The 14,002-nt window shown below is 46.6% G+C and overlaps 1 protein-coding gene across 1 annotated transcript in view; it reads right to left on the bottom strand.

The window, feature by feature from the left end:
• Positions 1 to 13,758, bottom strand: part of LOC144173116 (uncharacterized) — a 41,086-nt gene extending 27,328 nt beyond the window's left edge. The window contains exons 1-2 of the mRNA XM_077701630.1: positions 13,333 to 13,758; positions 9,303 to 9,451 (exon numbers count right to left, since the gene is read on the bottom strand). Coding sequence (XP_077557756.1) covers positions 9,303 to 9,451; positions 13,333 to 13,426 — 243 coding nt within the window. The 5' untranslated portion in view covers positions 13,427 to 13,758. The remainder of the gene's footprint in view (positions 1 to 9,302; positions 9,452 to 13,332) is intronic.
• Positions 13,759 to 14,002: the final 244 nt, after the last annotated feature.

Here is a 14,002-nt window from a genome sequence, read left to right as displayed (position 1 = left end):
CATACGGAAATAGAAAATCCCCTGGCTGACCCAACACATCATAAGGATGGAAGCCAGTAACAGTTACAGATAACAAACAATATCCAATGGATAACACATAGCCATCCAACGGCCAAGTAACAAGAGGGTGCTTTATTAAAAAAAAAGGTGAATGAAAACAATACTGAAACTATGCAAAAACTTCCACCTTTACGAGTTTCTTCCACGTTTACAGAAAAGGCTTTTAATTTCTTTTGGAGTCCATTTAAGCAGAGGATCAAACTTATTTATATACCCGCCGCGGTGGCTCAGTGGCTATGGTGTTGAGTTGCTGAGCACGAGGTCGCGGGTTCGATTCCCGGCCGAGGCGGCCGCTTTTCTGATCGAGGCGAAAAGCAAAAACGCCCGTGTGTTCGAGATTTCGACGCATGGGGTCAAAATTGATCCGGAGCCCTCCACTAATGCGCGCATCATCGCCTGCGTTGCGTGAGAGCGTTAAACCCTACAATCAAATCACATCAAATCAATCAAACCTCTTAATATAGTTGGTAACCAAATTCACAGCATTTGAGTTGTCATTGCGCGTGATTCATTGCACAAAGACGGCGCGAGGAGCAGTCTTTGTGCAATGAATCACTAAGACTGCCCCCCGCGCCGTCTTTGGCCCGGTCGCTTTCGGTAGGACTACAATTGAGGGACATTTTAGGTCCTCCGGCGTGCTCCCAACGTGCATCTTGTGCAAAAAGGACACAAATCTTCATAAGGCCTGTAAATAACTAGAAGCATATGTGCACCTCATCATGATTATCGTAATCATCGTCTCCGCATTCCTCTTGCGTAGCAAGCCATGGCATGCATGCTCGGCTGAGATTACCATTTCATCGAAGATCGTTCTTTCTCTCTCTCGCTCTCTCTCGGTCTATGTACGTATTAGTAGGTTATGTTAGGTGGCGTGATCATTTTAATGAATAAAGGTCTCAACTTTCCATCATCAGTGCAAGTTGCATCATCATTCTTGCCATCATCAGTGACGTACAGGTCTTGCACAACTTTTACGTTGCTTCGCAACAAGAGGAAGCGGTCTGCAATTTCTGCAACGCGCGTCTGCCTGCACCAGTGGAGACGGACATGGGGATACCACAAGCAAATGACCACGAACGTTGCGCCAAAGAAATTCTTCATCCCAAGAGCGCTTATACTTAATTAACAAACTCATTTTTCTTCGGTGGTACGTCACGTTCATCATTCCGGGCATTTTTTTAACACTTCTTCTGAAGCTGGTTGAAATAGTCGGAAGGTGTCCAATTTGTCTGGGTATCGGGTTCAGTATACCAGAGTGGTCAAGCACAGCAGGAAGGCATGGCTAAAACTGGGTGCCTTGCCTCGGGCACGGAGATCTTTCCGCGTCTTCTTCAGACTCTTCTACAAAAGCAAAGAAAAATTCAGCCTCATATTTTATAATATAAAGGCTTGTGTAACGAATCCTGCCTGAAGAGGGAACATCTGGTCGTGGTTCTTGTAGAACTCGTGTGTTCTCTTCGTCTTCTGGCAAGTCGAGATCTGATGACTTGAGAAGCAATGACCTCCAATATCGCTTCGGCAGTTTTCAGCCGCAGATAGCCCCGGCATACTCCACACAAGCCAAAATTAATAACGCTGTAAAATGAGCCAAAGAAGCTTTCTTGGTGAGGATAAATTTCAAATTAACGTCCCGTCATCGTTAAAAGAACCTAGGTCCTTCCACCTTGGTCCTTGAGTGCAATAAAATATACACAAAAGAATGAGTGATACCATAAAGAGAGAATACGCTTCCCCAAGGTAAGGTTGAGTTCTAAATGATCCCCAGACCTTCAAGAATCCACTCGGCACAAATATCAAAGCATTTCGTAAAGCGCTAAGAAGATAGGAGCAACTCCTTGGCCGCGCTTTGGTAAAACGACTTCCCAGGAACGGAGGTCATTTTTAAAAAGGCGCGGGAAGCACTGCACAGTCGACTCGCATTTGTTGCACTAGACGGCAGCCAATGACAACCTCCTTGGTCTGTGCAATGCTTTGCATAGCGACAGTTCGCTTGATTGGCTGTTGGACGAACGCTATGGCGCTGAGAACGAATGTGCAGTAAAATGTACTCTGGTTTTCACAATAAGATGAAAGCACGCTACAAATGTGTGAAGGATGTAATCGGCCAAATGGAAGATGTGGCGGCAGTGAGCAAATAAATTAGAAGGTATCCAGAAACGAGCTGCCCGCTTCATATCTGTCAGCGCCGCAAAATTTCCCTCCCTTCGCTTGCTTCGCGTCGAAACATCTCTTGTCTTTGCTTACTTCAGTTCCTTTTTACCAGGCATCCTTTGTTAAAACCTCTACCGAGAACGTCATACCGTGCAAACCATAGCCACCCAATAGCACGTAATAATAGTGGCACTTCAGCAATACATAATTTCTTTTTAGATGCGACGCTCAGAGCATCTCTTGTCGGCGGCCCTGTCCTTCCTGCGTGCGTCCGTTGTCCGCGTGCGTCCGTTGTTGTCCGCAGCCACTCTCCCGCTCTCCTCTCCGATAACGAACACTCTCTCTCGAGGGGCATTGGATTGGATTGGATTGGATTGGATTGGCTTTGCTTGACTTGGATTGGATTGGATTAAAGTGGATTGTGTTGGATTGTGTTGCGTCATAGCCGCGGCAGACGCACTGGCGCCGGCGCGTGCCCAGGTGAGAGCGTGTGAGGCCCAGCGCACTCTCACTCCGCCGGTGGGCGGCGCTGCGCGCGGTGCTGCGCATGTGCAGTACTCTCTCTCTCTCCGCGGTCTCCTCTCCTTCGGGCGCGCTGCGCATATAACCGGTGTGCCGCTCTCCGGCGGCCTTTCGGTCGACGGTTGCTCTTCGCTTGCGCTTGAACCCCCTCAGCGTCGCATCACACCAGGGTTCCCGCGAGAGGAGGTGGGCGTAATTTTTCTTTTTTTCAGATTCTGCATGACATTGAAACTTACGTAACTATATCTCTGCATGCTCAAACCGCTCTACCTTTCGCGAAAAACCTAATCTTCATATACTATAACTGATAACTTTTGCCCTCCACCCACCATACTTTTTACACTGTATGTAATCATTATGTACCTACATCTTATGTGCAACAGAATACAGTTAAACCTGGATGTAACGAACTCCTACGTAGCGAATTCCTGGATTTAACGAAGTTTTTCGATTCCCCATTGTCAGTCCCATTGAAACCGAAGTTTAATTACGACCTATACGCACCGAAGGCGTTGCGATGGATAAACTTGATGTAAGGAATTCGCTGCGCTGTTTATACATTGTTTTTTGCCCTTTTAACAGAAAATAGGTTGGAGACATGCACTAATTTAGCGAATTTTGCCAGCACCGCAAACTACCGTGTGTTTTCACGTGTGTTATAGCGGTGTCTGTTAGGTGTTAGGGCTGCCTGTCGGCGTGTAGTCGCGCGTCTCCACTGCTATCTGGGGTATCGGTTCGTCGTTGATGATTTCTGCGGCCAGAAAACGAAAAGTTTGTCTTTCCAGCAAAATCTCGCAATTTTAAATGCCGTCTCCGCCGGCGAGAAAGAAGAACGTCGCCATCCTGTACAGTGTCCCAGCTAGCACCCTCTCACGATATTTGAGTGCGGAAAAGAGCGCTAAATTCGCGAAAAGGCATGCTTTCATCATAGGTTTCATCCCTGAAACGCTTTGAGGCACCTAAAATTCTCAAATGCAAAAGTGATACTTAAGTTACGCTTGTGAATACGGGGGTAAGGGCCTTGCTCCTATGGATAGCCGCGCGCGTAGTGACCATGCTCGTGGGAACACAGCAGGCCAAAATCCTGCAGTTTTTGAGTATTTCAGTATTTGATTTTTATTTCTTGGCAAAACCAAGGGGAGGCTGAGACTAAAGGCGGACGTGGCCTGACAGGTGCTTCAGCCACCCGATTTACAGCGTACATAATAACACGTCTGTTCACAAATTTAAGCATAATAGCACGATCGTAATAGAGAAATAGCACAAAGCAAAGTAATTACTACATTTCCTATGTATTATACAAAGCATAGGTCTAAAATTCACACAAGGATCACAGTGTGCACATAAACACAGTAATTCGTACGCATGAAGTTTCATGCGTACGAATTACTGTGAAATTTCTGCGAAAATGAAAATTTCGTTGTGAAATAAATCTTTGAAGGGTGAGTTCACCGAGGCTGATGTCTAGCACTTTGGTTCCGTTTTTACTGCATTAATGCTAGCCTTAACTCGAAACTTGCACGTAACGGAAACCTGCATGCAACGAAAAATTGCGTAGTGTTGTCAACTTCGTTATAACCAGGTTTAACCATACCGTGTTTGCATTTTCCCCCACTGTCTTTTTTATCTGGCTATTGTCGCGAGGTGTCCTACCCGAGTACAGGAGTGTGGTGAGACACAGGCCGAGACTGATCTGCAAAACATTCTCTTAGCAAACACTTCCTGCCAAAACTCCCCTGAAGTCGGGACTAGTTCTGCAACTTCTTTCCAGCGCTCGTCCTGTCTGGTTTCTTTCCTCGTGTATTTCGTCGTACCGCGCCGTTTTTACATCATGTCTACATCATCGAGTTGCGAAAGCCCCAAATTTATGCTTTAGCATTATACAGAACTACGCTCCTACGAAGTGCCCGTCCGGACTTTTTTCCACGTTTAGGCCAGTGTTCGTTCTTTTCACATTCACATTTGGTTGAAAGAAACTATTTAGAAGGACATATTCAGGTCTTGTTGAACTGAGTTGATGACATTGTCCCAAGTTTTTTTCTGGTGGCCCGACAGCAGCTGTGAAACGCGCTCGTCTACCTTTTGTACATAGGCGTCGGCAGGATTTTGTCTTGAGGGGACGAGGGGAGGGGCGGGGCAAACCTTCTGCACCGCCGTAGTGTGCGTGTGGGCGGGGGGGTGAAAACATTATAAGCAAAATTCCACAGCATTCACGACATATAACGAAGAAAGCTAGTTTCTGTTCTGAAGGGTAACGATCCGGTTTAAGAATGTTTATTAGCACTCAGACAGCACAGCAAGAACCACTGCGTTACATAACGACACCATTTTAGTAAACAGAACGATCGGGGGAACAGGTTTTTGAATTGTGTTGCACAGATCAGATAATCATGTAAAATTAAATGATGTTGTGAGGCAAAATTACGAAAAATTGTATTTTCTTTGTGCAAAACTGTTATTATAACTCCAAATTAACTATTACAACTCCTCCAAAAATTTAGCAACATGTGGGCGCCCGAATCTCAGTTATTATCTCTGCGAGCACTATTTGCCTCTCTCTTCCAACATTTGTCATGATGCCGCTGAAGGATGATGAGTCCAGACAGACGGATGTCGCACACCGTCGAACGAAGCCACGTTTGCACACGCCGAACCACGCTCGATCGGAACATGTTGTCGCTGAAAATATAATGGCCGTTTGCTGAGCGCTACTGCCATTAGTATGTACCCTTCAGCAAATGTGAGAAAGTCGTCCGGGTACGTGTCGCGATTGGCAGGGATTCTGGGAACAATTCGATGCCACCATTCATACAAACCAAAACTTGACGAAAATCGATAAATTCGAGTACCTCCGCTCGCACATGACTGACCCCGGTAAGACCGCGATTGAGGGCATCAGGCTTTCGGAGGATGGCTACGACGCTGCGGTCAAGATCCTCAAAGACCGTTGGCCGGAGCGCCCTATTGATAGCAGATCATGCCGATGCTCTTCTTGCCATAGCTCCAGTGAATACCTCTGCGGACGTCGAGAGGCTGCGGCGCTTGCATGATGAGATCGCCTTTCGCCTGAACGCATTGGAGGCAGAGATAATTAGAAGGATAAGAATGGGCTGGAGTGCATTCGGCAGGCATTCTCAGATAATGAATGGCAGCCTGACATTGTCCCTGAAGAAGAAAGTGTATGACAGCTGCATCTTACCGGTACTCACCCACGGGGCAGAAACTTGGAGGCTCACTAAGAGAGTTCAACTTAAATTGAGGACGACTCAGCGAGCAATAGAACGGAATATGATAGGCGTAACGTTGAGGGACAAGAAGAGAGCGGAGTGGGTCAGGGAACAAACGATATTAGTAGAAATTAAGAAGAAGAAATGGACGTAGGCAGGGTATGTAATGCGAAGGCAAGAATAACGTTGGTCATTAGGGGTAACAGAGTGGATTCCTAGAGAAGGCAAGCGTGGCAGTGGGCGGCAGAAAAGTTATATGGGCGGATGAGATCTAGAAGTTTGCGGGGATAAATTGGTCGCAGTTATCACAGGACCGGGATAATTGAAAATTAATGGGAGAGGCCTTTACCCTGCAGTGGGCGTAGACAGGCTGGTGATGATGAAGATGATGAAATTCTATGATATTCGCGCTCGCCTGAAACTGCTCCACGATGCTCACAGACGCGAGAACACTTTGGGGCACGGATGTTGCGAGGTGTCCAAGCCGGAATTTTTTTTATCTTCGTTCTGTCTGAGGTTCACAGAAGAGAAGGATTTAGCTTCCGACGCCACGCCAGCTGAACTGCTGAACGCTAGTACTCCTGATTTCAGCTGTCGCTGAGGTGTAGTAGCAAAGCAAAAGTAGCATAAAATCTTCGTCTTTCGAAAGAGGGCCGCAATTACGACTTCAGGGGACGCAGGCGGCAAGTCCGAAAGATCTCATCCTCATGGCAATCCGCAAATGCTTCCAGACACACACCCACAGGCTCTTGCTCGATTTCCGATATGATGGGTGCATCGGAGCATCCTGCAATTGAAGAAGGCATTTTGTAGCGTGAGCTACACTGGCCCAGGGTAAACAGTTTCGCGTGGCTCCTGGAGAGCCGTGCTGAGCATGCGCGAGGAGCAGTGACGTCTCACGTCGCACAGCTGGCGCGCCGGAGCTGCCACCGCGATTGGATTGGATTGGATTGGATCGGATTGGATTGGATTAAATTGGATAGGATCGGATTGGATCGGAAATCATTTTAGCGGCAGTAAGCACGATAATGAACAAACCCTAGACAACCAGGGAACCTAAGAATAACCAGCTGAACCTTACCTCATGCAACGTATATCATGGCATAGGCGAGCTAAGCCACTGCTATTTTTTTTTTGTTGACGCTGAGGGGTCGCTCTCACAGTTTGTGATAAGCACATCGGGGAAACGCGGGTTCAGAATGGATTATCATATTCACCGCAACCTCGTTCTTTGCAGTCATCTTTTCGCAGATTTAGCAGAGCTGTGCGAAGAAAGTAAATGCATGTACGTTGCGACTCCAAGCAGCAGCTTTCAACCAGAATGTTATGCAGGAGAACTCATCCGAGTGGTTCGGCACCTGCCTTCAGCGAGGGGGGTTGCAAGACAAAAAAGAAACCAGGCATAACTAATCGGTGGATAGACAAGGTAGTTCTGGAATTCTTCAGAAGTGTAAACTTCAATTTTTCAGCAAAAATGCCAGGGATATAATTTGGAGGGTAAAGGCGTCCAGGGGTGGCTGGTTTAGATCTTTCTTTTTTGTGTCTACAATTGCGTTCCCGCTGAAGAAACCCCAACAGAAGCGGCCCCCGCCCACTCATTTTTTCGGGTAAGGTTGCAATGAGCATGTTGAAAGATCATGATTTTCAGCGAAAAGATAAGAAAGCCCCAGTGGAGCTGCGTGGCTGAGGTATAGTAAGCAGGTGTGGGGGGGGGGGGGGGGGGTCGCTGGTGCGGCTTTTGTGAAGGGGGCAAGTACCCCTTTTGCACCTGCCCCCCTACCCCCCCCCACCCCCCCCCCCCCCCCCTGCAGTTATATTTCGTGCAGATATCCGTTACGTATCCTTTGTACAGGCGCATGTTTTTGTGTGTTTTATTTTCTTTTTTTCCTTCCTCCTCCTCGGAATGCTTATTCCAAGCCTACTTGCACAGTGTCGCACGTTCAGCACCTTTTTTAACGCTGTACTGCTGATTTGAAGCAGCCTTTTCCGAGCGCGTGTCCTTGCAACGTGTATATCTTATCCCCCTTTTGTCCTCACCCCCGCGTATATAGATAAATAACTTATCCGCACAGTGCTATCTATCTCCCTTGCCGTTGTTTATGTGACAAGCACCGCTTGTCAGTTGGTAGCTGAAGGTCAGCCCTCTGACCGATACCTGTCGCTTTCACGTGTGTTTGACTTCTGACGCGTCACATTGCTTTGTTTTCGCCCGTCTTACAAAGCAGATATCTGCGTTAGCGTATGTGTATGCGTATATGTTGTGTGTGTGTGCGTCGGGGGGGGGGTAGCAAGCCTGTCGAGGGCCATGTCAATATATCTGTATGGCCATGGCCAGGTTTCTTCCGAGAATTATTTTTTGAGGGTGCTCCAGACGAGCTATGGCCGTCCCCACAATTATCGTAAACATTATTTGAAGGTTGATAGCGCGCAAATTCTTGTTTTAATACTTTCAACTGAAACGTAAATGTCAGTGAGAAAACCTCGCAAAAGTTAGTAAGAAAGCCTTAAGTTTTGGATTAGGTGTTCTAGGTGCCATGACAACCAGGGGACTTTTAGGCTAACTTTAAAGAAAGTCTGGGAGCACGCATAGCAAAGTCCACGCAAACATGAACACCATCATCATACAAGATAGTAACAACGTGCCAGATATAATACCGTGCTTCAACAAATCTGAACGAAGTAAAAAAGATACGCCGGGATAATTTTGTTTCAACCATATTCTTGGAATCTGTAAGTTAAGACGCACGTGGGAAAGTAGAAATAAATGCGCGACACCGTATTTTTTAAAGTACATTCTAGCTTGCGGCAAAATTCAAATAAAGCCAGCGTGACGATGTGGAATATTTATGACAGTTCTGAATAATGAACTCATACTTCTAGTGAACTCTAACGCAGGACGAAGTCATTAGTCAGTAATGAACTCGCCCAATGCTCCGATTTAATTGACATCTGTGGAATCAGGCTGAACTCTTGATAAAAAATGTACTCATTGAGACGGATAAATGACTGCCTGAGTGGAATATACCGTGTTATTTGGAAGCTGCTTCTTCAATCTACGCCCGCCCGCAACGTCGTCGAATGAAGTCAAGGTCAAACGATATGATTTTGCCCAATTAACAATGCCTCTGACGTTGCATCACGTTACATCGCTGGGTTGGAAAATTGCCAGGTGAGCAACCTGTACTTGCTGTTATCGCCTTGTATGTGGTTTCGTTTCCAGGGCTTTGTCAAGCTGAGGCAGCTTTTACCCGGTAAACCAGACCAGGTTCTGGGGGAAAAAACTTATGATGATGATGATGATGATGATGAACGCGAGTGGTCATGCAGCCACGCAGCACCTACCTTGCCCAAGACAATCTCGGACTTGCCTTGGCCGTACCACGGTGCGGTGTCGAAGTAGTTCACTCCCCATTCGATCGCTTTGCGAACGGCTCTCTGGGCTTCGTCCTCCGCGGGGCTGCCTTCTTGCAAGTGTCCGAAACTCGATGCACCTGCACGTGGTAAAGGCTGGCAATTTACATCTCGCTGTAAGGATTTGCGATTTACCGCTAGTGAAATTTTTTGGCGCCCAAACAACAACTGACAGTTGAACACATGATTCAGGACGTCCTCGATATACTAGGGCACGTAGTGGTTAATTTTGTGAGTTTAATTCAATTCACCTGCATTCATTTCAGTTTCCGGGACAAAGTTGAAGGAAATGGAATGAGCTGTGTTTTAGCAGCTTGAAAGGGCCTAAGAACCTCCGTGCAAGAGAACAAAAATGCATACTTTGGCAGAAAGTCTCCTGATTGAACCGACTCATGTTCAGAAGTGCCGCAAATAACATTTAAATACAAGAGCTTAAATACAACCCATAGCATAACGGTATGCATGCGCGACATAAAGAAACGGTGATTTACATGGAGAATGAACTGAAATTACATTTAATTTAATGTAAGACATTCTGCATTCACAAGTTCATTCCAATCTTACAAAAAAACTTTCATTCTGTTTAAAGCACAGCTAACTAGACCATCATACCTGTTTTAATATATGAGAGGGTATGCTGCAAAGGTTTTTTTAGTTTGTGGTTTTGATCCTAATGTGTATCCTAACCGTTCCGAAATTGCTTCATGAACAATACATCGCTACAACTCGTATTTGCACGTCATCAAATTTCGTCGTTTACTAGGTCATATTCGTCAGAAATTATTTAAAGAGACTAGGTGGAATATAAAAGGAGAGGAGGATGCAAAACTACTACAGGGGCTGTACTTTGATGTGCAAAAGCTGACTGTGTCGGAGTCAAGCAGTGAGGGTTTGCGATGTGGTGACTGCCTTTATTTATGCATAGCAACTTTCTGAATGTTTGTTCGGTTCATTTTTTGCCAGTGGTTAAATGTGAAAATTGGTCCAGCATCGAAAAAAACCTCACAAACCTATGTCTTTGCTGCTTCAGGCCGGCCGCGCAGTACGAGACTCCAGTAACTGCGGCGTGCTTTTTGCAGATATTTAGAGCGCGAACATTTCAACATAAACCGGTGCAGAAGAGACTCTGCTCGCTTTTCGTTCATTGACAATTTGAACGGCTTTGTCATTGTATTCTTAACACCTAATGACATTTTCTAATGTAATCGGTATTCACTGTAGCTAAAATAAGATTCCCGCTCGCTGTTATGGCATTAATGCTAATATTAATGATCCCTGTAGGGTGCTTCGGTCGGTACGATTATGCTTATGATGCTTTCGGGCCTATGTGTATTTGGCTGCATGATGCGAGAGGAATGCCCTGACGTAGTTGTATGTTGTTTCCGTCCATTTGGACTGTAGAGCCGAGAATCGGCTCGATTTGAAAGGTCGGTGTGCCAGAAGCGGCTAGTTTTGGTTTCTCGGAATAACCGTCATAAAATGATCACCATAAACGCAAGATGGGATAGGTTGTCGCCGTTGATTTAAATGCACCGAACTATAGGTAGTAAGGATTACACGATCTTGGAGAATGGGTCCAACAGACGATGCTTTGGGGAGGGTGAGTTCAATGTGCAGGAACGTTATGGCGTTTTTATTGATGTTTCATTGGGGAATCTCAATAGGATGAATCAATTTTGTAAACGGAATTTCGAACATTTGGGTTCAATATCGTTTAAAACCTTGACGTAAGACTTTGAAATTTCAGCGACATTAAGACCATATAGGCGACCTTACCAACCTCGGTCATGGCGCTAAAAAAAGTGCCATCCGAGGGTAGAGGACTGTGATGTCAGCGGTCGCAACCTACATAAATCCCGCACTTGCCCGGCGATGGCATGCAACGGTAGAGACTAGACGGCTTTGGCGACAACTCCCCGCATGCCATGCAGAGTCCTTCAAATTGCTACCGTCCTTGGTTAAGTCCCAATACAATTCCCCTATTAATTAGGGCTCCGTGTTTTCAGAGTTTATTTTTCGTGAAATACGGACAATGTTTCTTAAAGTTTATCTTTTAACGAAAATTCTATTTTTTTTCGGAGCTCATTCCTTCTATTCTTCAATTCTCTGAAATTCAGAAGATCTGAATGTGTTGAGAAGAAGAACACGTCAAAGCACACAACGAGCAGGTGAGTGGTGCAGGAAATATGAATGCGGAAAATTATACACACGAACACTAATACTTACATGCAAATAATACAACGTTGGTACTTATTAGGACATAAGGACTTGTTCTGACTAACGCAAACATAATTGGGAGGTTTTTGTCACTGGCGAAAGCGCGTTGCTTGCTTCCGATTTATGAATCTCGGTGTTAAAAAAATTGGCCACGTATCTGCTCCTTTCGTTGCAAATGTCGTCAAAAGACGATAGTCTTTGTAGAAATTTGCCAAGAAAATGCCCCGTTTTGCTTTTCCGCTCACCTCTCATGCTGTTCCTGTACCATCGCGCTCATCTCAAGGTAAACACACCAAGGATTTGCTAAAGACGATTTGAATTTACCGCGTTCCACTGCTAAAGGCCGGGTTCCTTGATGCCAGCGCTGCAGTACGGCGGTGACGCGCATGAATCGAGGCGGCCGACTTCAACGTTTATAGAACCGCGTGGCCGTGCTCCACGTGCGTTCCAAGCAGAAAGTGGAACCTAGCTAGTGGAACAACCGATTTAGCCCTGGCCATTCCCCCCTTGTGGGTGCGTGCCAAAATCTTTGAGGACATCATCGTCAACAGCAGGCGGCGGTTTTCAGCAGTAGATGTAGAATATCATTTGCTATCGAAACACCAAGCATCCATGAATTGTATAATAAAGGAACACTGTAAATATCCCTTCTGTATTAATTTCCTGTCTTATATTTGCGTAATGTCTTGTTCTTGTTAAACGAAGTTTGCAAGTATGAACATATACATCTGCCTTAGACGTTTACCTTTCGCTGTGAGTATATAAGACTATTGCGCAATATCTACTTTGTTTTGGCCGGGAGGCTGAATTGAGTCATAGACAGACACAGACCAAATTTCTGGGTTTAAGTAGCCCTTTCGGAGTTTCCGCTAAAAAAAAAAAATGGTGGAGCGGGAAACCTCCGCGCGCAGCAAGAAAGCAGGGACCGCTCTATGTAGTGTCAAGTTTTGAATTCAATAGTTGAGCAACGTTAGTTATGTCATAGCTGTGATTACAAAATAACTTATCTGCTGGCTCGTATTGTCAATTTCTACAAACCCTACTCCAAAAATACCCGCAGTTGAGGCTCGGTGGCTAAGGTGTTGTGCTGCTGAGCCGATGGACGTGGGTTCGATCCCAGCCACGGTGGCTGCTTTTCCGATGGAGGCGAAAAGCGCGAACGGCAGTGAGCCGAGATTTCGGCGCGCGTTTAAGATCCCCACGTCGTCAAACTTATTCCGGAGCCTTCCAGTACGACGCGCTTCATAGCCCGGCTGTAGCTTCGGTGCATTAAACCCCCCCACAATTACAATTACTTAAAAAAATCGGCGCGAAGGTATGTAACGCGCGGTCCAGCTACAATTTCACATTTGGAACCCCAATTACACTACTGCACCAGTGTAATGCAGCTGACATAACCTTCCTTTCGTAAGGCGTTTTGGCAGAAGCCGAAAGAGCGCTCCTCGGAACCTTATAGGCCATTCGCACTTATCGTTGATAAGTGCTAACCTTAACGGTCCCCTAAGCTGTCCGTAACTGCAAAGCCCGAACTTTGACAAACATTTTTTTTTTTTTACCTAGCCCTTCAAAATCGGAGGCTGTTCGAAAAATCTGAGTTGCTCTTTTACCTGCGAGTGTTTTGCGGCTTAATCGGAAAACATGGAGTTGTAATTATGATGCACCAGTACGAGACCCCCACGCCCCCTGCAAACGAAATTCACGGCTGAGCCACTGGCCCGAAGCCGTTGCAGCAGTTATCGCTCACCGAACGAGAGCTCCGGCACCAAGATGTCTGTCGATCCCAGCTGTCGCCTCCGCAGAGGTGTAGCAGGTTGAGGCGGAAGCTCCATCTTCGGCATACCCGGCTGTCACCTTGTTTCTAAACGCTCCCCCCGAGTCTAGGCCAGCTAAGAAAGGCGCTTCGGCAAGCGCGCTGCGCGCCTTATCGCCAGCCAGCCCTTGCGCGCACGATAAGCTCCGCCGCTCCGATTCTAATGAGCTCGACACGCGACAGATAGACCAGCGATCGCGGAGCTAAATGTAAACACCAGCGGGACTCGCAACCCCCTTTCACGCGCCCGTCGGGTGTCCACCGAATTATCCGCGCCACCTCTCTCCCATCAACACGACGCCAGACGGCGGTTTGGCGAGGTTGGAGAACGTTGCACTATGCTTACGCACGCGCGACCGCCACGTCTCGTTCGACGCCCCGCACGCAGGAAGACCGTGCACAGCAGACAAAAGCGGGAAAAAAAAAAAAAAAAAAACCAACCCAACAGGTTGTGGGCGATGCCAAGTACGGTGACGCAGATTAGGTCGCAAAACAAAGGCGACTAATCGTCGTCTTTGTGCCGGTGGTCGTCTGAGTGTTTTCTCCATACCTCTGCCGTTGTTGTCAGGATTGAGCACGTGGAGGCAGAGGGCATATTTGCCGC

The sequence above is a fragment of the Haemaphysalis longicornis genome, unplaced genomic scaffold (genome assembly GCF_048455015.1).
Source record: "Haemaphysalis longicornis isolate Haplotype H1 unplaced genomic scaffold, Haemaphysalis longicornis Haplotype H1 scaffold_29, whole genome shotgun sequence".
NCBI classification, from domain to species: Eukaryota; Metazoa; Arthropoda; class Arachnida; order Ixodida; family Ixodidae; genus Haemaphysalis; species Haemaphysalis longicornis.
This window is presented reverse-complemented; position numbering and strand designations above follow the sequence as displayed.